The sequence below is a fragment of the Anas platyrhynchos genome, chromosome 3 (genome assembly GCF_047663525.1).
Source record: "Anas platyrhynchos isolate ZD024472 breed Pekin duck chromosome 3, IASCAAS_PekinDuck_T2T, whole genome shotgun sequence".
NCBI classification, from domain to species: domain Eukaryota; kingdom Metazoa; phylum Chordata; class Aves; order Anseriformes; family Anatidae; genus Anas; species Anas platyrhynchos.
In genome coordinates, this window is record NC_092589.1 from 119,293,521 (window position 1) to 119,321,007 (window position 27,487).

Consider the following 27,487-nt stretch of genomic DNA (forward strand, 5'->3'; position numbering starts at 1 on the left):
CTCACACCCACCAGGGGTTGGTTCCTCAGCGTTGTGCAGCGGGGAGATTTTGGGGGCTGCACGGGCAGGAATTGATGCGGTGCGAACAGCGTGACCCAGCCAGGGAGCTGCGGGTCAGGGGCACTTCCAGCCAGCAGCGCTTTCTTTATTTGTTGTTTTTTTGATTTTTTTAACATGAGGGGGAAATGAAACTCACAGGACGCTGAGCTGCTTTCAAAAACGGGCATAAACGAGGCAGAAATCGGGCTGAGAGCTGCAGAGATCCCGGCTCGCGGGCCGATGCTGCCGTCTGCTGTTCGCACGGCTCCCAGCAGGGTTTTGTCACGGCTTCAGGAGCTCAGGAGCTGTGAAAAACCAGACAGAAATAAATCTGGGGGGCTGCACAAAGCTTAGGGCACTGTAAGGAAGGCAGAGAACCCAGCACAGCCCTACCTAACGCTGCCCCGGGTTAATCTGACCCTGAAGGGTGGCTGGGAGCGGGAGTTTGTGGGTTTTCAGGCAGGTTTGGGTCCCCTGAGTGAGAACAGGGAGAATTAAAGCAGCCACAGAACTGAACAGCAGGGACAGCAGCACCGTACCTGCTGTGTAAGGGGCAGAACAGGAGGGATGAGGCAAAATTCAAGCTGAAAATCAGAAAAAAAACATGATCTAATCATGAAAAACGTCACTCCTAACACACACCAGAGACATTTCCAGGTGTGGCAGACACTAAAATGCTGCCTGCGCTGGCAGAGTGAAGATCTACAAGCACACAGACTGCAAACAGACCCATATAACAGAGTCACAATCTGCACAGACAAATATTTAATCCTCTCCACTAACGAGTTTTACACTTTTTAACCGTTATCCCACAAGGCTGATGAGCGCTAGCAGCGCTCCGGAGACGCAGCAGCTTTATTCCTAGAGCCTGTCGGGGGGCAATCTAAGCTCTGATTCAGGAGGAGAGCTGCCCACGGCCACCCGCAGCCGGAGCAGGGATCACTTCAGCAATTTGAACTTCTTCAGGTGCTGGTGCACTTGGTCCTTGGGGTAGGGTCTGAGCGCCAGGCAGGTGGGAACGTTCTCGGGCTGCTCAGTCCACACTTGGTGGTCGATGCTGTGCTGCTTCAGGGTCTCTGCCAGCACCGTCAGGGCGGCCTCGTCCGGAGCCTGGGGAAGAGAAAAAAAATGCAGTGAAATTTGGGGTGGAAAACGCCTGTAAGAACCACAGAGAAATATTGAATTGTTAAGGTTGGAAATCATCCAAATCATCTGCTCCAACCACCCCCTACCACCAATGTCACCACCAAACCCTGTCCCCAAGCACCACATCCAACGCTCTCCTTGAACACCCCCAGGGACGGGGACTCCACCACCTCCCTGGGCAACCCGTCCCAGTGCCTGGCTGCTCTTTCTGACAGAAATGTCTCCTCATTTCCCACCTGAACCTCCCCTGGCACAACTCGAGGCCATTCCCTCTGCTCCCATCGCTGTTTATCTGTGAGCAGAGGCCGCCCCCAGCTCCCTGCCCCTTCCTTTCAGGTGGTTTTAGGGAGCAACGAGGCCCCCCCTCAGCCTCCTCTGCTCCAGATTAAACACCCTGAGCCCCCTCAGCCTCTCCTCACGGGATTTGTGCCCCACACCCACATTTTTTCCTTTATGTTACCACAGTGACCACCACCAACAGCAAGTTTGGAACCCACACAACCACTACACCCCCAAAACACCCTTTTTTTCCCCAAAAAACTCCTCATCGGGCTACCACAAACCCCTCTCCCCCCCCACGCCCACCGACCCAGCACTGCTGAGGGGAGCCTGGGGGGGTCCCAAAACCGAGCCTGGGGGTCGGGGGGTCCCGGGGGGTCCCCGAGGACCGAGCTTGGGGTCGGGGGATCCCTGAGGGTCCCCGAGGACCGAGTTTTGGGGTCGGGGGGGCCCCCAGGGAGCGCTGCTGAGGGGTGCGGGGGTCCCCCAGGCACCGCCTCAAAATGGCGGCCGCGGCTCCCCCTCAGCGCGGCGGGCGCCCCTTTCCCGACATGCCCCGCGCACCTCCAGCACCACCGTCCTCATGGCGCCGCCCAGCTCCAGGTAGGCGGCCGTGTCCGGGTGGCCGCCGTGAGCGTGGGCGGCCGCCAGGACGGCGTGGCAGGCCTGGGCCACCACCGCGCCCAGCGGCCACGAGCGGGCCAGGTCGCCCCGCAGCACCACGTACTGCACCAGCGCCGCCGCCCCCGCCGCTCCGGGCGCCGCCATGTTGTTGTACGGCAGCGCGCAGGCTCATAGAAGGAAAGGGGGAACATGGCGGCGCGTGCTGGGGGGTAGAGAGCAGAGGGCGCCGCCATTTTGTTGTACGGCAAAAAGAGGAAGGGGAGTGACGTAGTTCCGGTGGGGTCTGAGCGCGGAGTTTGAGCGGGGTGAGAGGGAAAGGGGGGGGGAGGGGGCAGGGGGGGTCCCTTTAACCCCCTAAAACCCCCCCAAAATCCCCTAAAATCCCCCAAAACGCCTCGAGGGGGTGTCACTGGGTTGCCCCTGACTCCTATTTCGCCATCTCTGGGGGTCCCCGGGCCGCCCCGTGTCCCCCTGAGCCCCCCAAATGTCTTGGGGGTACCCCCAGGCCGCCCCCTGCCCCCCCCAAATCGCCTCAGGGGGCGGCCCCGAGTCCCCCTGAGCCCCCCCCCCCAAACCCTTTGGGCTCCCCTTTGTCCCCCTGACGCCCCCAATCCCCTTAATGGGGGTCCCTGGATTGTCCCATGTCCCTCAGACCCCCCCCAAAACCTTTCAGGGGGTGTCCCCTGGCCACCCTGTGTCCCCCTGCCCCCCCCAAATCCCCTCAATGGGGGTCCCTGTGCTGCCCTGTGTCCTCCTGACCACCCCCCAAATCCCTTGGGGGTGTTCCCGGGTTGCCCCATGTCCCCCTGACCCCCACATCCCCATCAGTTGGAGTCCCCAGGACACCCTTTGTCCCACTGACCCCCCCCAAACCTCTTGGGGGGCATCCCCTGGCCACCCTGTGTCCCTCTGACACTCCCAAACCCCTTGATGGGGGTCCCTGGGTCACCTCGTGTCCCCCTGACCCCTCCCAGCCCTCTTTTGGGGGGTGTCCCTGGGATACCCTATACGCCCTTGACCCCCACACCCCCATTACTGGGGCTCTCCAGGCTGCCCTGTGTCTCCCTGACCCCCACATCCCCCCCCATTCCCCTCCCAACCCTTGGGTGTGTACCCCCCCGCCAAATTTGGTGGCCCCAGACCACCCAGCCCCTCTTCATCCCATTAACTCCTGTCACCCCCCTGGGCTTGGGGTGTCGAATCTTGTCCCTGCCTGCGCTCACGGGAGGGTTCCTTATGGGGTTGGGTGGCTTCTAACCGTCCCTTTCAGCCCCCAGGACATCCTCGTGCCCCAATTTCGGAGCCCGACCAGCTCCAGGACTTCTCGGAGCCCCCTTCCAGCAGCGCGAGGAAGAAGAGGCCCCGTGAGGAAGCCGCCTCCCGGGAAGAAGGAGGGATGACGTCTGCGTTCCCACTCTTACCCAAGGCTTGGAGGGAGATGGAGAAAGGGAAATCAAACTCAGAGGACGGTGAGCTGCTGCTGCGGGGGGTGATGTATGCTGTCCTCAAAGTGTGCCCTCGCCCAGGAACACACCATAAAGTGCTTGAGACGAGGACTTTATGCCCTGGCTCGCCCCGCCACGCTGTGTTTCAGGGCAAATTTAGGGTATGGGGACATCAGACAAAGCCCCTCTGCTGCTCTGGGTGAGGAATAAAACGGGAGGTTGCAGATCTTTTAGGGTCAGGACTGTCCGTTTGATCCATTTGATATTTTACTCTGCTTCTCAGGACATCAGAACCACTTCGGTTTGGGTAACGTTTTCAGGTAGTTAATAACCAGAGCTGGGTTTTTGAGCCTGTTGTGCTCTTCTTGCAGGGGTTTTGGCTCACCTGGAGAGGCTGGAGGCGCAGGCTCGCGAGTCGGCCCTGAAGCAAGAAGAAAAGGAGCAGCAAGAGGAAAAGCTGGCTGGGCTGAAGGCCAGGGTGCAGGAGCTGAGAGCCCAGAGGGACGAGCTGCGGGCAAAACTGGAGCTGCAGCAAAAGAGGGTGAGAAAGAGCTTGCTGCAGAGACCTGGCAGAGGGCTCCGTCCTGCTCCTGTAGCATGAATTTACTGAAATTATTAATTTAGAGTCAGCTGCTGCTTTTTATTTTCCTTTTTCAAGCAATGTTCAGTCCTTCTGCCCCTTGTTTTCAGCGCGGTGTCGTCCAGAACTGCTGGGTCTACTTGCTTGGAGGCTGTGGGGCTATTTCTGAACTTTTTTCCCCTTTTCCCCTCGAAAATCTGCCTCGCTTTGCCCAGAACTGGGTTATTTCTCCGCAGCCTGGCTGCATTCCCTGCAGGCAACAAGTTTGGTGCCGCTGCCTTCTGCCCCCTCTCATCTTCTGTCTTTTTTTTTTGTGTTTTTTTTTTTTTTTTTGCAGCTTCTGGAGAAAGAAGGTGTCAAGACAGATCCAGAGCAGCCCAGCGCTCAGGCTGTCTTGGAGTGGAAGATACGAAGCATGAAGGACCTGCTGCAGCTCTTCTACCTCACAGGTAAAGTCTCCAGGTTTGTCTGTGTCCTCCTGGCTGTGGTTTTGGGGTGTGAGTTCAGATTTTGGAAAGCGTGTGACCACCTTAGCCCTAGCGAATCCTTTGGGAATGAGGTAGTTACACAGCCAGTTGGTGCGAGGTGCTAACCCAGCACCTTATTTTCATCAGTTCCTGAACTTTCAATTAATTTTCGTGTTGTTTCCAATGCAATTTACCTTTGCTCTGTGTTCTGGTCCTTAGAGGGACGGTGTGGGGATAGTTCCTTGCGTTGTACAAGCGGGTTTAGCCCCTGAGTGCTCCTGCCACTCTTTTTGGGGCAGTGAGATGCTGCTTTCCTGCCCTGGGAGCAGCCTCTTCTCCCTGGAAGCCAGGACTGCTTGGAAGTACCAGCATAACCCAGTTTTTGGGAATTTAAACTACTTTGAACTTGGATTTATTGAAGGTCCTTTATAAAAAAATGCTGGTTTTTACATCCCTGACCTCTTGCAAGTCCCAGGGACCTCCCTGAGGATACGGCCCCCTCCTGCACTCTGTGCTGCCCCCACAAAAGTTCCTCCTGGTGCCGAGTTTTGGTAGCACCGAGTTCAAATCCCTCTCTCTGCACCCCCAAAAAGGGATCAGCGGGAAGCTGACCAAGCGGGGCGTGTGCTTCTGCATCAGCACTGCTTACGAGGGCACCTACCTGCACTCCTACTACCTGGACGTCCTCACCAAGCCCGAGGTGCAGATCCAACGCCACTCGGTGCCCACCTTCATCCCCCTGGAGCAGATTGCCAGGAGGCACCTGCAGACGGACATCAGGCGATTTTTGGCTGTCCTCTCCGACCACCTCAACGCTTACGCTGGCCGGAGGTACCAGGCGGACCAGTTGCAGGTACCGGGGGGCTGCAGCAGCGCTGCTCATTTCTCCTTTTGCCTTTTTTGTACCAAATATTACAAGTGTGTGCCCCTCTGAAGTGCTGGGGGACATCTAGGCAGGTTTTTTTTACACAGAGCGCTCACAGCTCGGGTTTTCAGAGCTTAACGAGCAGCTGTGTGGCTACAAACTGCTGCCTGCTTCGCTGGTATTCACACTTATTTATTTTTCGCTGGTATTTATATTTATTTTTTAGTTATATTCGGGTATTTAGAGGTCTTGTGGCTCGTTTAAAACTTGCTGCCAAGCACAGGGCGAGCTGCCTCCCCTCTCCGAGGTCCCTAAGCTCTTGTAAAAGGCCTCTGGGGAGCGTGGCTGCGAGGTGTGGATGAGCACTGGTTGTTGAAATCTTGCCCTCGTGGGGTTTTGCTGCCTTTGCAGCCACCCCGGGGCGGGTGGGCACGGCGCAGGGGGTGGGGGATCTGTGCCTGGGGAGCTCCCAGCCCTACGCCGACGGGCTCCTGTCCTAGCTCCGTGTCCAGAAGTTGTCTTTGTCCGTTCAGGAGCGTTTTTCAGACCGCCTGGAAGGGCCCTTGCAGAGGAACTCCCTGTGTAACTTGCTGGTCTTCCACTACAACGTCTCAGGTGACAACGGGAGCTTTCTGTTCAGCGCCAAGCTGCTTTACTCAGATCTCTGCTGCAGCCTCCCCACCGAAGCCATCGTTTCGTGCACGCGTAAGTGGGCGGTGCAGGGGTCTGGGGCAGCTCTGAAATGGCTGGGGGTTCCTCCTAGCTCAGGCTGGGGGACAAAAAGGAGCAAGTTTTCGTTTTTCTGCATGAGGAAAGAGCTCGCTGTGCATCTTCAGCATCAGGAATTCCTCTCTGTAATTAGAGAAATGGTTAATGAGGGTTATGTAGATGCTGAGGCCTGCTGTTGGGATGTCTCGAGTTGTTCAGCCGGGCTGTGACTGCCCCCATTGCACAGAGAGAGGCAGGAGTGAGGTTTATGACCCCTTTTAAGGTGTCAGCAGTGCTGCAAAATGCTGCTCGCCCTGCCCCAGACGTGCAGTTTTCCACTCATCTTCCCCTTCTGGCTGGCTCGGCTGCGAGATGCATGGACCAGCGCGCAGCTAGATGGAGCTCCAAACATTGCAGCTCGATTTTAAAATCTCCTCCTGCCACCAGCCGTGGTCTGAGGCCTCCCTGTGTGAGCTGAGCCCAGCTGCAGCTGAGCTGGAGGAGGATATCAGCAGTTCCTCCTCTGCTTTGCCCACAGAAACCGACTCCTTACAGGTGAAACTCTGCCCTTGCCCACAAATTTTGGTGTTTTCTGAGCTGGGAAAGCCGCAGGGTGGTTGTGGTGCTCCCAAATCCCTTGGAAATGCAGGACACGAAGGGTTAGGAAGGAGAGAGAAGGGTTACGAGCAGGAAAACTGGCACAGGAGAGTAAAAACTCCCTCGGGACAAGGGGAGCAGGAGAAACAAATAGTTCTGTGCTGGTAAATCTCTTCTCCCCACCTCCTTCTGCCCCCCAGCCAACGCTCCCGCGGAGCTGGCAGCGATGGCAGCAGCTCACTCGGAGACATTTCGCCGCCTGGCCCTGCACAAAGCCTTCGACTCGTTCAGCAAAGCTGAAGAAACCCAGGACCAAGCACTGATAAGTCCCCCGGGCTCTCCCCAGTAACTCTCCTCCCCTGCCGGGCGTGCTCTCAACAAGAAAATGCTTCCCACGGGCCCGGCGCCGTTGCTGGGATCCCCCTGAGGAGCACTTGGCTCGCTTGGAATCGAGAGCAACGTTTCCTGGAGGCTTTTTGGGGGTCTGGTGTAGGAGATTTCACACCAGCAGTGGCTTTGGACATTCTTTGTTCCTTCTCTTTGGGCACGGGACAGTTTTCGTGGTGTCCTGTCTGTGCGCTTCCAAGTTTGGGTCAGATCTTAAAAACTTGGTGTTCTTACGGGAGTATTTTTAAGGCTTAATCATTTCAGTGACATAGAACTTCTGTGCCCGCAGGGTTTATGTCCTGGGGTGCAAACAGCCTCAGCTGCCTGAATTTTGGGCGAGGCTGCAGATTTCTCCCTGCATCAGCATCGCTCCTGTTCCACCTGGGTGCTGCTTGCACCAGCGGCCAGGTCCTGCGAGTGCAGGGATGGAACGGGGAACAGCACGGGCTGAGGATGGGGATTTTTTTTCTTCCCTTTTGAGGGATGGGGTAGGGATTCAACTCCTTTATCATCAAATTGTGGTTCCCAGCGTTTCGGGTCTCTGCTGCCAGAGCCAGCTGAGCCCCAACAAGGGAAAAAGAAGCAAAGCATCGTCCTTCCCTTTGGGGACCCCTTCAAATATTCCCCTGGAGAGGCTGTGGAGCCCTTCTCGCTGCACCTCCGACCCCAGAACACAGCAGACTTTGAAACCAGGCTTTGAAATTCAACTGCTTTCTATTCAAGAAACTAGCGGCGTAATTAATTACACCCCGGGCTTGCCTCCTCTCCCCCCTGCTCCCCTCTTCCACCAGCAGCCGAGCCCAGCGAGCTCTGCCCCGGGGAGCGAATGGGCACAGTTAAAAATATAAATGTTAATCTGTACTTTTTATATATATATATATATAATATATATTTATATATCTTAAATACACAATATCAGTTTGTGTTTGTTTGTTTTCTTTTCCTTCTCGGAGCCAAAGGCAGGACTGCGCTCCCCCTCTCTCCCCAGGCTCCTAATTAGGGTTGGTTTGTGACGAGGATGGACGTGGGGCGGGCTGACGGCGACCCCCCAGGCGCTGCAGCACGCAGGAGAGACGTGGTGGTGCCTTCCCCTCCAGCCCTGAGTGTGATTCTCCTCGTGCCGAGCGCGGCGGTGCCACTCGGATGTCCCTCGGGATGCCCCGGGGAAAGGCGACCCCAGCCCCATGCCCGCCGGGGGCTGGGAGTTGTGTGGGGCCGGAGGAACCCACAGGGGCAGCCCCCTGCCTCCCTCCTGCTCGGCCCCGGGAGCAAAACCCCGCTGGAAACCTCCAGCAGAAGCTCAGGAAAGGTGCTTGGAAGGGCTCGGTTGCTCGGATTTGGTTTCAGATCTGGACCTTTTTGGGAGAAACGTCCCCGGTGTCTGCAGCGGTGGGTGCCGGGCCTCCCCCCAAAGCGCCCCCGTTTGGCGCGGGGCTTTTTTTTTGGTGGCTGTGCTGGCTGCCGGGCTCCAAGCCCCTCAGGAGCTGTCCACCACCTGATGGGGCAGGGTGACGGACGAGCCGTTGACGAAGGAGCCTTGCTTCTCCCGGCCCTTGAGGAAGAAGGTGAGCAGCTCCCCTTTGCCCTTGACGTAGATGGCCCCGCGGCGCACGAAGCGGAAGCCGTACTCCTTCAGGATCAGGTGGGTCTCCTCCACCACCTGCGGGGACCACAGCAGGAGGCTGGGGGGACCCTGCCCAGGTCACAACCTCGATAGCAGGGACCCCAGGGTGACGTTCGGGCACCAGGTCTACCCTCCAACAAGGTTCCTGCCCCGTTATCCTGCAGCATCCCAATTTTAGCACCCCCGTGCTCCACCCCCAGCCCTTCAACACTCTGCACAGGGCGTTTTTGGGGCCGTCCCCATCCCTCGTCTTCCCAATTTCTCCACCACCTCACCTGGATGTTCCCCATCACGCCCGTGGACTCCATCCTGCTGGCCACGTTCACCGTGTTGCCCCAGATGTCGTAGTGGGGTTTCCGGGCGCCGATGACGCCCGCCAGCACGGCGCCCTTGTTCATGCCTGCGCGAGGAGAGCAGGGTGGCTGTCACCCCTCCGTGGCACACTGGGGACATCGGGGTGGGCTCTGGGAAACCCCCCCGGACTTGCCTATGCGGAGCATGAAGTTGTTGAAGGACTGGTAGTTGATGTTCATCAACGTCACCTTCATGGCCAAGGCGAAATCGGCCAGATCGGCCAAGTGCTGCCAGCGCTCCTTATCCGACAGGGTCTCCTTCTGCGAGGGGAGCAGGATCAGTGTCCCCCCACCCCAAAAAAACCTCGTCCAGTGCCCCCCCGAGGCGCAGGGACCCCTCACCTTGGCACCGTAGCCGTTGGCGTTGGCATCGGGGGTGACTCCAGAAGCGGCCATGTAGGTGCTGCCGATGGTTTTGATTTTGGTGATGCAGCGGAATTGGGGCTCGTCCAGGAGCTGAGCGGTGGAAAAAGAGCTTCAGAACAACTTGGGGGAGGTACAAAAGTGTCCCCAAAGTCCCCCATGGTGCCCCCGTGGCCAGCTCCGGCCCGACTCACCGCGTCGAAGTCGGAGATGATCTCGTTGAGGAAGCGCAGGCACTCGATGCCCCCGTTGTTGATGCTCTCCTCGGTGTAGAAGTCGGCGAAGTTGGGCAGGGAGGCGAACATGACGCCGATCTCGTCGTAGGACTGGCTGTAAAGCTCCTGGGGGTGTGGGTAAGGACGGTGGGGGGGAGCCTGCACCTCCAGCAAACCCCAAACCCTCCCCCAAAGCACAAACTGCCTCGGTTTCCCTTGGGTGTGGGTGGGAAAAAAAATGAGGGTGCTCACAGTCGGCCAAAAAAATGATCTTTATCCAGCCAAAGATGCTCAGCTGGAGCCTTTTTGGCAAATTTCTCTGGATCCGGGGGGCCACACGTAAAAATTTGGGGCAAAACACGAGTCCTGCTCGGTAGGATGGGCTCAGGGGACGGCGGGGCTGTGGTGCCACCCTGGGTGCCCCCTCACCTCGTCGCGTTTTTTGGAGCCCAGGAAGTGCCGGGCCACGTGCTCGGGGAGCATGTTGGTGACCAGGGCCTCGTTCCAGCGCCGCATCTCGTAGACCCGCTCCTTCTGGTCGTGGACGTCGATTTTCCAAAGGAAGAGGGTCCTGGCCAACTTCTCCACCTGCAGGATGGGGGGGGAGAGGGGTGCAGTGGGATCCCTCCAGCGCCAGGAGCATCCTGGGGGCTGGTCTGGGCTCGGGTGGTGGCTTTGGGGCGAGGTGAAGCCCTAATGGGAGGTGGCCCCCTAATTAGGGCCATGGTAATGCTGCTTGCCCTAAATCCTAGGGGCAAGAGGGAGGTGCTGATGTGGTCCTGGTCTTCCGTGGTGGTTTTCCTTGGGCAAGAGGTTGGACAAGAGGTGGAGATGGTTCCTTGAAGCGCACAAAAATCAGGGCACGTGCACAAATTTGGGGAGGGAACAACGGAGAGGGGAGCGAAGCAAGGGGGCGGCTTTAACTCACGTGGCGAGAGAAGTAGTAGAAGCTGAGCATCACGATGAAAATCATGGCTGTCATCGAATATTTGGAGGGGACCAGCGCCGACCTGCTGGGAGACACCCCAAGGTGTAAGAGTAGGGTGGAAGGGGGCACCCTCGCACCGTGCCCACCCCCTCCTTGCTGCCCCTTACGCGCTTTGCTGGCCCCGGCGGCGGTCGTAGTGGTCGAAGATGTGCCCCCAGGCGTAGATGTTGACGGTGCCGGCCGCCCCGGTGATCAGCACCATGAGGGTCAGCTTGACCATGTGGCTGACCTGCACCAGCATGATGGTGGCCACCAGGGCCAGCAGGGCGATGTAGCTGTAATATTTGGGTTGCTCCCCGCAGCCCCCCGGCCGCGGCGGTGGTGGCGACACCGCTGCCGTGCCGTTGCCCAGCCCTCCGGAGTCCTGCCAGCAGCTGAGCTGGGGGAACGAGGAACAGGGTGAGGATGGGGGATGAGAGGTGGTGGTGTCCCCCAAAAAAAGGGCTGCGAAGCCACCCAAGGGATGCGGGGTTTTGGGGGAGGGAGGAGGACATCCCAACCAGCGGGTAGCCCCGCTGCGAAAATCCACCTCCCCACTGCAGCTCGGCCTGAATTGGTTTAACGATTGGTTTAACGGGGCCGTGCACAATTATGGGATGTGGGGAATAGGGGAAGGGCAGAGCGGGGTCCTGCGCTGCCCCCTCCCGTGGGCTCACCATGTCCACGATGTCGGCCGTGGTGACGATGATGATGGCAGCCATGGCCCAGGTGTTGCGCGCCCAGCGGGTCCTGTCAATCCAGGTGGAGAAGGCGACGAGTTTTTTGGGGAAAACCTGCAGGGAGGAGAACGGGGGGGGCTTCACCCAGGTGGGACGCAGCAGGGGGGGGACATCTCAGCGTCCTAACTGGGTGATGGGCTGGCACAAAACCCAGCTGGGGAAGAAGCCCAAACCTCATCCAGCCCCATCCCGGGTGCGTCCCCGCTATTTTGGGGTCAGGGGGTGGTTACGGTTCATCATCCCCCCCCCTTTAACCTTCTCACCCGGGGGAAGATGGCTGCCAGCGAGCAGAGGGTGAGGATGAGCAGCAGGATCTCCCCCACCACGAAGGTCACGTAGTTGGCCACCAACCTGCCCCAAAAAAAAAAACAAAAACCAAGAGGGGACAGGTTCGAAGCCTTGTAGGGCCAAAAATGGGCTGGGACCACCCACCCCCAGCGTCCCCCCCCGAACACACCAGGGGTCGATGAAGACCTCCACCAAGGCGGTGAAGAAGAGGACGACGCAGGAGCAGCTGAAGGCGGCCCCGCTTTGCTTCTCCTTCTCCACCGAGTAGCGCGTCTCCATCTCGGGGTCGATGAAGCGCATGGAGAGCCGAAAAGTGCTCTTCCCCTTCAACCTGCCGGCGACACGGCCATCAGCACCCCACGGCGCCAGGACCGTGCCAGGACGTGTTGCCAGCTTGGTGACTCACGCCTGGACGGATTCTCGCTCCAGCAGGGCTTCGTTGAGCAGCTTGTTGAGCTCCTGCTCGTTCTGCGACGCGTCGATCACCCGCTCGGCCAGGTCCCGCAGCCGCAGCCGGCGCCGCGGGTTGGGGAAGGAGGGGTTCACCGCCTGCACCACGGAGCCAAAAATCAACAAAAAACGTGCCAGCATCAAGGTCAAGGCGTCAACCCCCCCGTTGACGCCGTGGTCGAGGTGTCAGCCCCCCAAAAAAAACGCAAATAAATCACTGGAGGGGATGCTCCCCCTGTGCCCTACCTCTCCATCCTCCTCCCCGCTCTCCAAGGTGCCCCTGGCCCTGGCGTCGGGCTCCTCGGCCTCATCGGGGGTGGCGCAGGCCACGCTGAGGCTGCCGTTGCGCTCCTTGGTGTTGACGAGCAGCGGGGAGCCGCCGTGGGACGAGGTGAGGGACAGCTTCTGCGGGGAGAAGGCGGTGGCTCGAGGCTCGCCGAGGTTCGCCCGCGGCGCCGGTGCCCGCGTCGCCACTCACCACCCCGTTGATCCCGTTGCGCAGGGGCTGCTTGGGCACCACGATGAGGTAGGTGACGATGCCCTTCTCCTTCAGGTACTCGCAGCGAGAGCCCCCCTCGCCCGGCTCCACCTCGAACTCGCCCTTCAAGCAGTCCATGGTGCTCTGCGAGATGTGCACGCGCCTGCGGGGGCGCGCAGGGTGCCGTAAAGCCAGGGCCACCCCACAACTATGATAGGGGGCCACCAAATGGTGGCCCCGGCACGGGATGCTCACCCCGGGATGCCTCCTGCTTCCATCTTGTTGGCCACGGTGACGTCGGTGGACCAGACGTCGTATTGCCAACGTTTCTGGCCCAAAACGCCCCCCAGCACCGTCCCGCTGTGCACCCCCACGCGCATGTCCACCGCCGTCTTGGTCTTCTCCCGCACGTAGCTGGGGGGGCAGAGGGGTGATACGGGAGTTAGCCAAACCCCGTTCTGCTCCCACGCTTCATTAATGATCAGCCCCTCGTTAATTTAACGCGCTTGGCACAGGAGGGGAGACCCAAAGACCCAGGGTTTTGTCCTGGCTTGGAGAAACCCAACGGGGTCACCCCCTGGCGGAGCACCAGGAGCCCCTGCCCACGCCAGCACCCACCACAGGGACCCCCCAAATTTCCACCAGACACCCCAGGGACGACGACGAGGACACCGTGGGGATGTCAACGACGAGGAACCCTTACGAAATGGCCTCCACCATGGCCAGCCCCATCATGATGGAGCAGACGGCGTGGTCCTCCCGGTAGTCGGGCAGCCCGCAGATGCAGTAGTAGCAGTCGCCCAGGATCTTGATGCGCAGCTGGTGGTATTTCTGGGGAGGGGGGGGGGAACACAAAATGAGCCCCCTCAGGCCACCTCACCGCCCCCATCCCTCTCCTGGGCAGGGTTTGCTCCATCCTTGACCCGTGCTGAGGTCTCCCGTGCCCACGAGGGACGCAAATCATCCGATTTTTCCATTCCCTCCCTGGCTCCCCGGAGGCTCGGCGGGCCCCCACCCCTTCCCAGCTCTATTTTTGGCCACGTGTGCCACCAGGCAGGGCCCGTCCAGCGTGTCCCCGGTCCCCTGGGTGGGGGCACTCACGGCTGCCAGCTTGTCGAAGCGGGCGAAGAGCTCGTTGAGGAGCTTCACCAGCTCCTGGGCGCTGCAGGACGAGGAGAGCTGCGTGAAGCCCACGATGTCGGCGAAGAGGATGCTGCGGGGGGGGGAGCGAGGTGACAGATAGAGACATCTCTTTTTTATAGAGACGGTCATTCCAGCTATGTCCCAAAAAGGCTATTTTATGTCCCAAAAAGGCTATTTTTGGGACACGGCTGAAAGCGATGCTTGGCAAAGCACGGCTGGAGCAAAACGTGGCCCCGAGGCACTGCTTGGCCACCGGCCAGCCCCCATCTCCCTTTTTTTTAGGCACAGCAAACCACCCTGATCTCCTTCTAGGGCTCTGCGGGACCGCCAAATACAACAAATCGGGAATTTTTTATTTTTTTATATTATTTTTTTCTCCCCCCCCCCAGCAGAAATAGCCCGGCGGGGAGGGGCGGCCCTACCTGACGTTCTCGTGGCGGTACATGTACATGGTGTTGAACTGCTGCATCTCCTTCTGGCTCGGGTCCTTCTTCATGTCCTTCAGCATCTCGTCCGCCACGTGCTTGGGCAGGATGGAGAGCATCAGCCGCTCCTGGGGGGGCACAGGGAAACAAAGAGGGATCGAGTTTAAGCCAAACCTGTGCTGTTTTCTAAATCCACGGTGCAAAGCGTCTCCTCGCCCTCCAGATCCACGTTTTGTTCCCATTAGCGAGCCCGTTTCCAAATCAGGCCAATATTTGGGTGCTCCCAGCCTGGTGCCCGAAATCCGGGCAGCACCAAAAGCCCCACAGCCAAGGGAAGAGGCGATGCTGTTGCCACCCGTGCCGTCCCGTTTCCCAAATTGTCACCGGGAGGTTTGCAAGTGGCCGTTTTGGTGACCAGGAGGGGGCAGGTTCCGTGCTCGGTGCCGTACGCTTATTTTGGCACGGGCAGAAGTGCTGAAAATTCGCTTTTTTTTACCAGGAGCCCTTCTGCAGCACCTGGATATGCAGCCCAACACCTCGTTTGCAGCACCCTGAGCTCAAGAATTAAAACTCACTGGGTTTTCCCAGATTTTAGCAGCCCCAAAACGATCCCTGAGCCCCGACATGGGGCTCCTGCAGCGATGTCCCAGATAAAATCCCTACAAGCTGCCCAGGGGGTGGGCAAACCACAACAAGGGGGCTTTCTTGATTTAAAATCACTCCGGGTCCCCACAGGAGGAGCGATCCCATGGGGATTTTGCGCCCCTCGCCCGTCCCCACAGCCCCCGGAGCTGGGGAAGGGACAAACCCCTGGAGCGGGCTGCGCACGGGGCTGTGCGCTCGGTGTAAGTCACGCTGCTAATTAAAGGGTTTTCCCCCGGGGTCTTGGGGTTTTGGCACACGGCAGGGCTGTTGCTGGAGGAACAGCTCCTCTTCTCCACCCTGAAAAATTTTGGCCTAATGAGCTTCAAAGCTGCTGATGGCCTCGCTGTAGGGGCCATCCCTGCTGGGAACGGGGCCACAAAATTCTCCCCCTGGGCTCAGAGGGGCTGGGATGGGGGGCGAAAAGCCCGGGGCCGGCCCCGCCACGCATCTCCGTTGCCATTGGGAGCGAATTGCTGGCAGCGGCTCAAGCTGATAAGAGATGGGAGACAGGGAGAGAGGCCCCGAGATAAGGCTCTAAAATTAGCCGGGCTCGTAACTGGATGGTGGCTGGGGAAAACGAGGATTTGAGGGCTGCCTGGTGCCGACAGCGCCCCGGATCCTCTCAGTGGGGTCTCTCCGGGGCAGTGTCACTACCCCAGCCCCATGGTGGGATCGGACCCATGGGAAATGAAATTTCTGAGATCCTGATGGGGATGGGGACATGTTGTAGGGTCGTTTGTGGGGTCAGGGAGGTGCCACAGGGATGGGACCAAGGATGGGGACCTGCCATGGGGTCATCCCCAAGGACGGGGACCTGCAATGGGGACATCCCCAAGGATGGGGACCAGCCATGGGGCTCTCTCTGGGGCTGGGGCCGTGCTTGGGGACCTGCTGCGTGTCCCCAACACAAGGATGGGGACATCATGGGGACACCTCCACCAAAATCCACGAGGTCCTGCGGGAGCACGGCCACACGGCGAGTCCCCAGACGAACCCAAGGCGCAAAACCAAAGACATAATTCCCACCTGGGTCCTCCCCTCCCCCTTTCCACCGTCCCATATCCCACCTGGTTGTCCCCAGATGTGCCCCCCTACCTGCTGCTGGCTCTGCTCCTCCAGGTTGAGCTTGACCTCGAGGGATTGCCGGGCTTCGAGGAAGGCTTTGCGGTGCTTGCGGTCGGCCATGTAGTAGGACATGGTGCCCACCGTGATGGCGCACAGGTAGATGGCCACGTTGGACAGGAGCTGCAGGAAAAAAAACCAAAAAAATACAAAAAAAAATAATTATATTTTGGAGGAGGACACGAATTCAAGGCTGGGGGTGAGCTGGTGGAGCAGGGACATGGTTATCCGCTGGGGTGACTCGTTGGGGACCATCACCATGGGGTTGCTCTGCTGGAGGTGTCCGTGTGGGGGTCCCAGGAGAGCTTGCAGCCCCCGTGGGATGATTCCGCCTCGTTAAAGCTTGCAGAGGTGTTTTGGAAAGCAGCAGCGGGTCCGCAGGGGCCGGGGGCAGCCCCAGGGAAGGCTGCGCGGAGGCGCACGTGGTGGGAAATGTGGGGAGGCTGAAGTGGTTTGCGGCAGGGAGGTATTTTTTAGGGGGGAGAAAGGAGCATGAGGAGCCGGGGGGGGAGCATCAGGGACCCGCAGAGCCTTCAGTGGGATGGACTCTGCCCCGTTCTCAGCTCGACCCCATTGCCACGGCTTGGGATTCCCGGGAAGCCCCAAGCGCAGCAGCTGGCAAGCGAGGAGCGTCTGGAGGTGGGCACGGAGAAGAAACCCCCAAAGAAGCCGCCGGGCGCTATTTTTGAGCAGGGTTGTCATGGCAATGCACCGCTCCGCAGGGCTCGGCACGTGTAGGGCCGCTGGGGAACCCCACCTGGCTGGGGAGCACCCTAAAACCATCAAGATGTGCTGCGTGATGCCAAACACGTCCCGGCACCCCAAATGTCCCCGTTGGAGAGGACGTGGGTGAGGCTGTGCACCGCAGAGGAGCGATGCCACCCCATCCGAGGGCATCTCCGTCCATCCCAAACGGTGCCCTGCGGTCCCTTTCGGGTGTGTGGGGCCACCCGAATTGAGGACAGGCCAGCGGCTGAGCCCAACGAGCAGCGACGAAGCCAAAAACAGGAGATGGAGACCCCGCTCCGTGCCCAACCCTGGAGAACGCTTTGCAGCTGCTTTGTGGGGCTGATTTGCCATCAAAAAACCCCAAACCCGGTCTCCCCGGTGCCATCCAGCTTTGGGGTTCCTCCTGGACATCCAGGACGGGGGCAGAAACCGCCGGCATTTCTCCAAAACCCCCCTGAGCCGCTCCGGTCCGAGCGGCACCCGCCGGCCCATCCTATTAATAGCAGCTGCCCTCAGGGAGCCGTCCGGACGTCTATAATAATAAAGCGAATGATGTTTATTTCTGGACATAATGTTCCTCTTTTTTTTGCAGCAGGCAGAGGCTGAGGCATGCGGCGTTGCCAAGGTTTTGCTGGCCCCAGCAATGATTAACGCGGCCGCGGCGCATGCCCGCCGGAGGGGGGGGACACCCGAGCAGCCCCCTCGGCTCCCGGCGCGTTGGCACCGGGCGTTGTCGTGGCCTTGGGGACGAAAAAAAAAAGGAGTTGGAGCCCCCGTTGCGTCCGTCAGCTTGCTCCTGGAAGCATCCTTGGGGTTGCAAAGGGTTTGCTTCGGGTTTAGGGTCCCACGTAGGGAGAGGGAATTGGGAACGCCGCTGCCGCGCGAGGATTTTGGCTCCTGGAGTGGTGTCCCCCCGGTTGGGTGTCACGGCACCGTCCCGTGTGCTGCAGGAATTGTCCCCAAAGTGCTTCTCCTTGCACCGTGGGACACCAGGAGGTGTCCCGCGGAAGGGGTGCGGGCTCTGGTGCCAAACCAAATGCCCGAGGGGTAGGGGAAAGTCCGAATTTTTGGGGGGTTTTGGAGAGCAGGCTCCGTTTCCAAGCTCCTGGGGTGATCGGGGACGCAGCACCCGGCTCCAAATCTCCCCAAAAGCAGGCAAAAAACCCCACACCCCTCCTTCCTCTGTCGGCAGGAGGTCTCCCAGGACCTGCCCCAGAGCGTCCCGGCTTTCCATAGGGTCCTCCCACGGCGTGCTCGCGGTGAACCCACAGAGCTGGGAGTTTCCAGCAGGATTTTCCCCCCTAAAAAGCCACCGGCGCACCGAGTTCTCGGCGCTGGGGAAGCAGGGGAAGGGGCATCACCCCTCTGGCTACAAACCCCACTGATTTGGGGCGGTGAGAACAGTCCCGAGCTGCTCCAGGTGGGAATTCCCCCAGGAAATACTGAAGCTGCCCGAAATTTTCCCAGGAAATATCGAGCCCAAGGAGCCAGGGCCCGTTCTGCCCCCGCGTTCCCATCCTGCGCCGCCCTGCCCGAAATGGTGGCCCATCCTTAGGGCTGCTTTTGGGATCGGGATTTTGCCCTTTTTCCAGCTTTGTTTTTGCAGGGAATCAGCCACAAGTGTCCCTGGGCTCTGCCCCACACTGAGTGACCCCACATGGAGACCTGGCCCCACAGTGGGGGCGTTTTTGGGGCTGGTGCCCGCGTGGGGCTGCCCAAATCTCCTGGGAACGCTCCGGCGGCTGTTTGGGAGCCTGGAGGAAGGCCCACGGTGGCCTCGTGCCACATTTCGGCCAAAAAAATGGCCATTTTTAGCCAGTTTTGCAATCCGAAGGGAAAGCAGCACAAATAGGGCCGCCAGGCGGGGCGGACAGGGCCACCCCAAGCCCCCCGTGCCTCGGTTTCCCCAGCAGCCAAATTTCAGCCCACGCATCCACGCACCCCGGAGCGGCTTTTGGGGACAAACCTGTGTTTTTAGGGGGCTGTATCTATGCCCACATCCCCTCCCCGCGCCGAGGGCACACCGTCCTTCCACCAACCACCCCGATGCGCTCTCGGCGCCCTGCCCAAACTTTAGGATCAAAAGATGGGCACGGAAAAAACACGAAACTGCAACGATTCACCCAGCGAGGCCACCTTCCCTGTGCCACCCCACCCCAACGATGTCCCCGGGTGTCCCCTCCCCGTACCTGTCGGAGCAAGGCGCCCTCATCCAGGGCGTCCTGGCGCTGCTGGGCGACGGTGACGCCGAGCACCAGCGTGTGGACGCCGCAGGAGACGGCGGCGATGAGCACGATGGGCGCCAGGCGCAGCGGCAGCGTGAGGAAGAAGGAGAAGACGAAAAACGCCTGCCAGCCCACCGTGTCGCTGGCCTCGGGCGAGCGGGAGAAGCCCAGCCCCAAGTAGCAGAAAATTTGGGCCAAAATAAGGACCCAGAGGACCGAGGGGAGGAAACGGCGAGCCGCCCGCTCGGGCAGCAGCCGGGATTTGCAGAGGGCGAAGAGGAGAGCTTGGGCGAGCAAACCGAGCGCCGCCACCAAAAGCGGGGCCAATTTGTCCTCGGCGTAAACCAGGGCGCAGGTGGCCAGGACGTAGGCGTCGAAGAGGGCGGCGAAGACCACCAGCACCAGCAGGGTTTCGTGGCGCTGCCTTCGGAAATAAGTCTGGTAGAGGTTCTCCAAGGATTCGGGGGCGAAGGTGAGGCGAGCCGAGCGGGGAAGGCAGAGGCAGGGCCCCGAGCTCCTCACCGTCACTTCGTGGGTGCGCCCCACTCCGTGCTCGGGGTCGGAGGGGAGGCTGACCGAGTAGTCGGCCGAATATTCGGCCGAGCATTCGGGCTCGGAGAAAGCCCTGTGCCGGGGCATCATCATCCTCATCATCGCTGCGCATCGCCCGGCTCCGTTTCTCTTTTTCTTTCTTTCTTTCTTTCTTTTTTTTTGCGCCCCAATTTCCCCCCACGCGCACCGGCCCCCCCCGAGCGAGCGCGCTCAGCGGGGCATCCCCTTTTTGGGGAGGAGGGGAGGCGGGGGGGCTTCTTTTTTCTCTCCCCCCGGCGGAGAAAAAGGGCCGGAGGAAGGCGAGAGGTTGCGCTGGAGCTGCTGCTGCTGGTGGTGCTGAGCGGAGAAGGGGGGGGGGGGAGGATTTATAAATAGCGGCTGCCGGGAGCGGTGCCGAGCCGGCCCCCCCAGCCCCTGCGCACTGCCAGCGGAAAAATGTCGCGATGCCTTCCCTGCCCCTCCTTCCAGGGCAGCCGGTTTTTTTTTTTTGGGGGGCGACCCCTTTCAGCCTGGGAGCCCCCCCCAGGTCCCCTCCGCCCCTCTCCTTCCCTCCCTCCCGGCTGCGGCAGCGCGGGGAGCGCAGGTGCGGCCCCGCCGCCACCGGGAGCATCCTCCGGTGCCCTCCTCCTCCTCCTCCTCCTCCTCTTCCTCCTCCTCCTCCTCCTCCTGCATCCCCTTGGGCCCCGAGCTAGGTGGAGGGATGGGGAGGGGCAGGGGGGCTTTCCCCCGGCCGGGGGAGGGAGCCCACCGCCGGCTTTGGCGGTCCCGGTGCTCGCCCCCCCCATCCCCGTTCCCGGTGCGTCCCCGCCTTCCGTAACCCTCTCGCTGCCAAAGGTTTCGGGGGAGGCCCTGAGGATGTTGGAAAAAGGGTGGGGGGGATGGAAATGGGGTGGTAGGGTTGGGGGAGTAAGGGGGGAGAAGCGGGGAGGCACGAGGATCCCGTGGGGTTGGCACAGGCGTGGGCGTTGCGGGGTTTTGGGGATGCTCGGAGAGCCCGGGGATGGGTTTGGGGTGTGGGGGAGCTGGAAATGTTCCCCCCACACACCCCCTGTGTAGTCCCCCAAATTCTCCTCCCCGTCCCAGAGCAGCTAAGCCACCCTACAACGTCCCCACAGGGTGCAGAGAGAACCAAGGCTTCCCCCCTCTGCATGTCCCCCTTCACCCAGGCTGCCCAAATCCTGCCCGAATCACCCCAAGGAGGCTGAGACCCCACAAAAACCTTTTGGGGACGTTCCCTCTCCTCTTTCAGCCGCTGCCTGCTCCCCTCGGGCCCTCCTGGAGGTGATTTAAAGCAGATGGAGATGCCCTCGATCAGCTCCGGACCTCTAACGAGAGGCTGTCCCGGCTAATTGCTTCTGGGCTGTAATTAAAACCCCAAAACGAGAGCGGCGAAGCCGCAGCTCTCCGGAGGCTCCTGGAGTGCTCGGGGTTAGAGCTGTGGGCTCAGCCCAGGGGAAATTTCAGCCCCTGGGCCCAGGTGTGTGCAGGGAACGAGGTTTGAGCAGCAAAAACCTGACCCGGCAGGGGCTGAGGGGGACAGGGTATGGGGCCAGACCCCAAATCCTCGTGTTTTCCCCTCATTTTGGGGGAAGAAGGTGGGCAGTACCTGCAGGCACCCCAACGGAGGTTTCCTGGATGGATTTTTGGGTGCCAAAGGGAAATTTGGGAATGGGTGAGGAAGGACACAGCCAGCACGGAGATGTGCGCACGGGGGGCGAGGACAGAGCCCCCCCCCACCTTTGGGTGCTCCAGGTCCCCCAAAAGCAGCCAGGGAGGGCTGCAGACCCCCACCCCGTCCCCGTGGGGCTCATTCCCTCGGTGCAGCTCTGCAGGGTTGATTCACAACTTCCAGCACCCCGGAGGGCAGCTCTTCGCCACCAGCCTGGGCCGGAGCAGGCTGGGGAGGAGAGAAATGAGTCAAAGGGCAATTAAAGATTAACAGCCAGCAGCCACGGCGGGGAGGACAGCTCACCGGGCTGCCTTTGTACCAAAACGGGGGCGGTGGGGGGGTTTAATTTAGAAAAAGAACACAACCTGGAAGGTCAGCGGCAGCGCTAGGTGGGTGAGCGTCGCCGAACAGCGCTCCTCGACGGAAAAAAAACGCGGAGAAATAGGTTTGGTAGGGAGACGTGGAGGTGTTTTAAGCATTAATCCTGCGTGGCAACACCTCCCCTCTGTCACAGCTGCAGCAGGGGAGCAGAAAGCGGCCCCCCCAGCAGGATGGCCGGGTTCTCGTGCCCAGAAGGAAGCAGAAAGCAGAGCGCTGCGAAACGCCGCCGGAATTAAAAAGTTCCTGAAAGCCTCCTGCCGAGGAGAGGGGGGATCTGCCGCTGATCTACGGCACGGTTTGAAAGGGGGGGGAACACAGGAAAGCTGCCTCGAGTGAAGAAATAAATAAATAAATACAAATTGCACCGACCACAGGAAGGAAAAAAAATGAAAAGGATAATCTGGGGGTGGGTTAGGGACACCCCCAGATGGATCCCAAGCCCCTCCAGGCATTTTTTGGGGTGACCACCAAGGAATGCCAAAAAAGGGGTAGGGGCGCTGCGTTTTTTGGGGTGCTGTCTCACCCGGCCATGCCTAACGTGTTGCCACGGGGGGTGTAACTCGAGAGGGAGCGTGGGGCGTGAGGGGCTGCAGCTTTTGGGGCTCTCCCTGCCGGGTTTAGCTCAGGGAGGTGCTGTGATGAGGAGGGTGCTTGGGGGAAGAGCCTTCATCCTTCCAAAGGGACCGTCCTTGGCACCACAACGATTTGGGGAGGAACTGGACGCGCTCCCTGGAGCCAGTTCCTTCCCGCAGCAGCAGAGGTTTCCTCGAGCAACCCCTCCTCTTCCTCACATCGCCATCTCCTCCCTTTATAACACATCCTGAGCACGCTGGGCTCTCGCTCCCCTGCTCGGTGGCCGTGCCAGCGGGTAAATCTGAGGAGGAAAGGGGTCAGCCCCACAGCTTGTGGGGCGCTCGGGAGCTAGCTGGGAGGAGGAGGAGGAGGAGGGGAAGATTTCCAGCTCTGAGGGCCTCCGATCCCTACTTGATGTTTTTGAGGAGCGCAGTCCGGGCGTTCACCACGGCTTTGAAGGCGTCTTCGCTGCCGGGAGCCACGCACTTGTCGGGGTGGAGCAGCACGGCCAGCTTCCTGTAGGCTTTGTTCACCTCATCCCTAGGAGATAGCACAACAGTGAGGGCTACAAAGCCACAGACAGCCCGGAGCAGCCTTGCTTTGGCTGAAAAAGCAGAGTAGGAGACACTTTTGAAGCTCTCCCTTGCTGGCACCACAGTTTTAGGGCACTTCTCAGCAGGGCGCAAGCAGAGGGAGAGGAGAATCCCTCTCCCGGGGCAGGCACCCACCCTTTCCACCGTGGAAAAAATCCACGTGCCACGTGCCTGGGTGGCAGCACGGGCACCAGAAAGCTGGGAGGCAGCGTGGGGGCACAAGGAACCCTGACTCATCAAACCACCTACACGCCGGGGCGAAGGCTCTGCACGTCCCCGCAGCCCTTCGAGCCAAGGGTTGTGCACAAGGGGGCACCCGGTGAGGGAGGGGAGTCCTCCCGGGCTGCTGAGCTCTCCTCGTGGGTGTGAGGGGGCTGGAAAAAGGTTCTGGCTCAGCCCCTGCTTTTCGGAGAGGTGAGGCTCGGAGGATGGGGGAGTCCTGAGTGATGTTAGCCAACAATCTGCTCGCCTGGTCCTTTATAAAGTGTATGCAAGCGTAATTTCTGGAAAAGCTGCAATCTCTCTTTGACAACGTGGGCAGCAGCCTCGTGGCAGCCTAAAAGCTTCTCCAGAGTTGGAGAAAGGTGAAGCTGAAGATCACGGAAGCTACCAGAAAGATTCCTGGTAGATTACTGGAAGATTACGGGCTGTTAGGCACGAAATCCCCTCACCTGGTGGCTCCGGGCTTGACTCCCAGCATGTCCCAGCTGTCCTTGCTGTTGCGGATCCTCCGAATGGCATCCGCCTGCTCTTTGGTGAAGCTGACCCCCACGCTGGAGGGGGGCCGCTTCCCGCCGTTGTCGCACAGGTCGATGATGGCAGAGTAGAAAGTCTGCGGGCACAGGAAGGAGTTAGCAGGAGGGAACGCTAAAATTGGGGGGAAAAAAGGGGAAAGTCACGGCTTTCTTGGGGCGGCACTTCACTGCGAAGTTACCTCTAGGGCAGGGGGCTAAGAGGTGTTGTGGGATTCGGGAATTTCGGAGGATTTTAGACCCCCCTGGGTCCATACAGGGTCTATGCCCTCATGGCTTTCATCCCACGTTACCTGGAACATCTCGTTGATTCCCTCTCCCGTTTGTGCTGATGTCTCGAAGTAAAGGAAGCCCCGGCTCTCTGCCCACAGCCGCCCCTCGCTTTCATCCACGCTGCGGTGCTTGGTGCAGTCGATCTGGAAGGAGAGAAAAGGCAAAGGTCAGAACCTGACCACGGTCTGCAGCGACAGCTGGAGGAACACAGCTCTGAGGACGATCACCTATTGATGATCTGGTTGGAGAAGCTGATTTTTTATCCCGAGGGGATGGAGGCAGCAGAGAAAGAAAGCAGAGAAAGTAAAAACAAAAAAAAGTGTGAGAGTCCACATAGCACAGAGATAACGTAGCTGCTGCTTGATCCCTTTCTGACCGATGTGTGGCCACCACATTCTCAAAGCCCTGATGATAGAAGGTCTCTAGTGCTCCTCAAACACAGATCCAGCTCTTAAAATGTCTTCTCTACAACCTGACAGCGTTTCCCTTTTGGAGGGACCTCAACAGCTTGCCTCACGCCAGGAACACGAGGAGCCTTGCACCACAGACCTGTTAATTGCACCTGTTAATTGCACCACAGACCTGTCTCCCTGCCGGGCCCTACCTTGTTTGCACACACAACGAAGACGACGTTGTCCATGTTGCCATGAGGGCCCAGCTCCTGCTTCATCTCGGCCAGCCACGAGTCCAGCGCGTCGAATGACTCCTTCTGGCCGACGTCGTAGACCAGGATGACTCCCTGCGTGTCCTTGTAAAACTCGTTCCTCACCTGCAGGGCCAAAAAACAGCTTTTTTTTGTTTGTACCAGCAAAAGCTAGGCGAGTAATACCTCGCTGGGCTACTCACAGGGGAGCAGACAGCCCATAAAAGACCGATTTTTGACTTATTTTTATTTTCTTTTACTTTTTATATGGGCAGCTAGTGATAGGACAAGGGGGAAAGGTTTGAAACTAAAAGGCAGGAGATTTAGATTGGGTGTTAGGAGGAAATTCTTTACTATGAGGGTGGTGAAACACTGGAACAAGCTGCCCCGAGGAGCTGGGGGTGCCCCAGCCCTGGGGGTGCCCAAGGCTGGGTTGGATGGGGCTGGGGGCAGGGGTTGTGCTCAGGGCAGAGGTGTTGAAACTCGATGAGTTTTAAGGTCCTTGCCAACCGAAGTCATTCTGTGATGTGATTCTATGAATCTGCATGCACAAAAGAATGAGGCACAGTGGCAAAGCATCAGACCAATAAACGGGGAGATTGTAAGGTCTGGGAAATGACTGAGAAACCCATTTGTGTGTGTTTCTGTGTCCCTGTGGATGAGGCAGCAGGGCAGAGCGAGGATCCAGTGTCAGACACTGGACCAAGCCCCTCAAGGATGCTGAGGAAAGCTGGCAGGTGCCAAAAAAACTCGGGGATGGGCAGGCTGAGGGCAGCTCTGTGATGTGCTGCCCAGGGCTGGGGCTGCCTTACCTCGTAGAAGAACGGGTGCCCCGCCATGTCAAAGATGTTCACTTTGATCTCTCGGTCTCTGATCTGCACTCTGAAAGAACAGGAAGGAAACGCTTGAGAATGCTCTGCCTCAACCCTCGCACAGGCTGTGCCTCCAGATGAATGCTTTTCCTCTGCAGAGAAAGAGCTGGGTGACGAGGGCCAGGGAAATCAATACGAAATTCTGACTGCATGGTTTAATGGTCAGAAAATCGTCCCAAGAGCTGCTCGGACAAGGAGGACAGGCCCAGCTCTGGATGTAACATGGTAATGGGGCTCTGTGCTCTCAGAAGGTGAAATGCAGATTATCTGATGTGGGAAACTAACGCAGCAGAGCCTGGCTGCAGGTCTTTGCCCTGTACACCACAGCATCAGTGCCACGAGGACATCCAGGAGCAGCAGGACACAGGACACACATTTTCCCTTTGTCCCCTGCAGCAGACACCTCGCTGACCCCCCAGAAACCCCCACAAAACGTGGCTCACCCCAGCTCCTCACCACAAAGACACTCACTTGGTGACGCCGTAGTCGATACCGATGGTCGCCAGGTATTTGGGAACGAATCTTTTCTCACAGTAGCGCTTTATAATGCAGCTCTGGGAGGAAGGAAGAGGGAAAATGTCACCGGGAGGACACGGTCACGTTCATGCTGAATTAGCCGCCAGCCTTCAGCCTGCTGGGTGGCCGCAGAGACATTTTCTGCCCTAAGTCCCTAAACCAAGTACTTAACTCACAACCGAAGTATCGATAATTACCAGGAGCAGCTTTCTTTCTGCAAAAGAAAGGGAAATTTGGGATTCCACCCTTGGGTGTTTGTTATCCCTTAAGAATTTAGAAGAAAAAGCTCAGATCCTTGTGCTTAGCCTCAGGGCACATCTCAGTAAAGGGGTGGCTGCTGAGCGAGACTGAGGGAGCTGTGGGCAGGTCAGAAGGGGAGATTTAAGGGAAATTTAAGGAGATTTAAGGGAAAACCACACTGTCCAGGCACCTCTTACCCGGCAAAAGGTTCTGCAGAGCCAGGCAAGGCCACAGCTGATGCTTTAATGGCTGTGCAGGCAGAATGTGAAGCCTGGATTTGCAGGTATGAGTGTCACAAAACTCTTGAAGGGATTTATTCCCCTATTTCAAACCCGTTTGTTGACGTGGGGAAGCCAGAGCCCCCAAAATTTTGGGGAACACCTCACGCTGCCTCCTCGGGCTGCCAAAAAAACACGTTTAGGGACCCAAAGGATCCCCACCTGCCCTGGTTCTGCCCTGACCGGGGGGTGAGCCCCTGTTTGTGAGAGGAATTTCGCTGCTGTGGGCCTCAGAGAGAGAAATACCTCAGGGATTTGTGCTCACGCTGTTTTGGGGGAAAAATCGAGGTTTTTCGCTCTCTGACAGGCACTCGCCTGCCCCGAGAGGACTTTGAGGTGTTAGATGTTTAAAAGACTTTTATTTTATTTATTTAACACAAGGGGAGGGCAGCGCTTGAGAGAAAAACCCGGCTGGGAGCCCCCCACCAGGGCCGGGCCCTCAGGGCCGCGGGGCTCCCTCAGACGGGGCCGGGTGACGGCCATCGGGCCTCGGCCATGGGCGCCGCCATGACACCCGCCCGCTGCCGTACAAACCCGCCCGCCCCCCAACCGCAGCCAATAAGAGCCGCGCATCCACGCGTGGCCCCGCCCCCTCCGCTGTCAATCACGAAGCCTCTCACCACCCTTCCGTACGCAGCGAGCCGCTCTGATTGGCTCCCCGCCTTGCCAGCGCGGCGACCAATCCGCGACCTCCTCAGCGGGGCAGCCCGCTCCCCGATTGGCCAGCGCGCCTGTCCTTCACCTCCCGCCAGCCAATCGCGCCGCCTCACCTTGCCCACCTCCGCGTTGCCCATGGAGATGACTTTAATCCGCAGCGGCTTGCGCGGCTCCTTCCGCTTCGGCGCGGTCGCCTCCATGGCGGCGGCGGCGACAACAGCGGCGACAACGGCGACTTTAGGCCGGGAGCGGGGCCGGGGCCTCCTCAGCGCCCTTGCGCCGCCGCTCGCGCGACACTTCCGGGTTCTTCCCCCCTCCCCCCCCCGCGTCTCCATAGCAACGGCGGCAGGCGGAGATCTCGCGAGATTTGGCGGGAGTTGCGGTTCCCGCCTTTCTGACGGGGAGGGGGGAGGGGCCCCCTCAGAGCCCCCTCAGGGCTCCCCTCAGGGTCCCCCTCAGGGCTTTGGGGCTCGCCTGGAGCCGTTTTTGGAGCTTTTTAGTGCTCCTTGGGGCTTATAAAGGATTTGGGGAGGGTTTTTGGTCAGTCGGGTGTTGGTAGGAGGAGGGGGAATGGTTTTAAAGCC

The 27,487-nt window shown here is 59.4% G+C and overlaps 4 protein-coding genes across 7 annotated transcripts; 1 reads left to right on the forward strand and 3 right to left on the reverse strand.

The window, feature by feature from the left end:
• Window positions 1-789: 789 nt before the first annotated feature.
• PTRHD1 (peptidyl-tRNA hydrolase domain containing 1) lies at window positions 790-2,232 on the reverse strand. Its single transcript, XM_027455463.3, has 2 exons — window positions 2,029-2,232; window positions 790-1,149 (listed from the first exon to the last, which is right to left on the reverse strand). The coding sequence occupies exons 1-2, from the start codon at window positions 2,230-2,232 to the stop codon at window positions 979-981; spliced, it is 375 nt and encodes a 124-aa protein (XP_027311264.1). The 3' UTR covers window positions 790-978.
• A 28-nt stretch (window positions 2,233-2,260) lies between these two features.
• Window positions 2,261-8,050, forward strand: CENPO (centromere protein O). Its single transcript, XM_027455461.3, has 7 exons — window positions 2,261-2,393; window positions 3,359-3,557; window positions 3,905-4,074; window positions 4,451-4,562; window positions 5,174-5,433; window positions 5,979-6,150; window positions 6,951-8,050. Exons 2-7 carry the CDS (start codon window positions 3,485-3,487, stop codon window positions 7,097-7,099), a joined length of 936 nt encoding a protein of 311 aa, XP_027311262.2. The 5' UTR covers window positions 2,261-2,393; window positions 3,359-3,484; the 3' UTR covers window positions 7,100-8,050.
• Window positions 8,051-8,589: 539 nt separating this feature from the next.
• ADCY3 (adenylate cyclase 3) lies at window positions 8,590-21,367 on the reverse strand. 3 transcript variants are annotated; one of them, XM_038177356.2, is made up of 20 exons: window positions 20,676-21,367; window positions 15,924-16,073; window positions 14,181-14,311; window positions 13,717-13,828; window positions 13,319-13,446; window positions 12,871-13,029; window positions 12,616-12,778; window positions 12,384-12,542; window positions 12,094-12,236; window positions 11,857-12,018; window positions 11,663-11,750; window positions 11,337-11,453; window positions 10,788-11,059; window positions 10,621-10,705; window positions 10,122-10,280; window positions 9,672-9,818; window positions 9,457-9,570; window positions 9,249-9,375; window positions 9,037-9,161; window positions 8,590-8,797 (listed from the first exon to the last, which is right to left on the reverse strand). In XM_038177356.2, the coding sequence occupies exons 2-20, from the start codon at window positions 16,023-16,025 to the stop codon at window positions 8,615-8,617; spliced, it is 2,676 nt and encodes an 891-aa protein (XP_038033284.2). In that variant the 5' UTR covers window positions 16,026-16,073; window positions 20,676-21,367; the 3' UTR covers window positions 8,590-8,614. The 3 variants fall into 3 exon arrangements, with proteins under 3 accessions (XP_038033284.2, XP_027311255.3, XP_027311256.3); XM_027455454.3 differs by lacking the exon at window positions 20,676-21,367 and adding an exon at window positions 18,869-20,623; XM_027455455.3 differs by lacking the exon at window positions 20,676-21,367 and adding an exon at window positions 18,869-20,621 and having other exon boundaries at window positions 10,621-10,702.
• Window positions 21,368-21,885: 518 nt separating this feature from the next.
• Window positions 21,886-27,448, reverse strand: DNAJC27 (DnaJ heat shock protein family (Hsp40) member C27). 2 transcript variants are annotated; one of them, XM_072036600.1, is made up of 7 exons: window positions 27,026-27,448; window positions 25,684-25,766; window positions 25,153-25,222; window positions 24,302-24,466; window positions 23,718-23,840; window positions 23,344-23,504; window positions 21,886-22,619 (listed from the first exon to the last, which is right to left on the reverse strand). In XM_072036600.1, the coding sequence occupies exons 1-7, from the start codon at window positions 27,236-27,238 to the stop codon at window positions 22,487-22,489; spliced, it is 948 nt and encodes a 315-aa protein (XP_071892701.1). In that variant the 5' UTR covers window positions 27,239-27,448; the 3' UTR covers window positions 21,886-22,486. The 2 variants fall into 2 exon arrangements, with proteins under 2 accessions (XP_071892701.1, XP_027311263.3); XM_027455462.3 differs by having other exon boundaries at window positions 27,017-27,446.
• Between the last annotated feature and the right edge of the window lie 39 nt (window positions 27,449-27,487).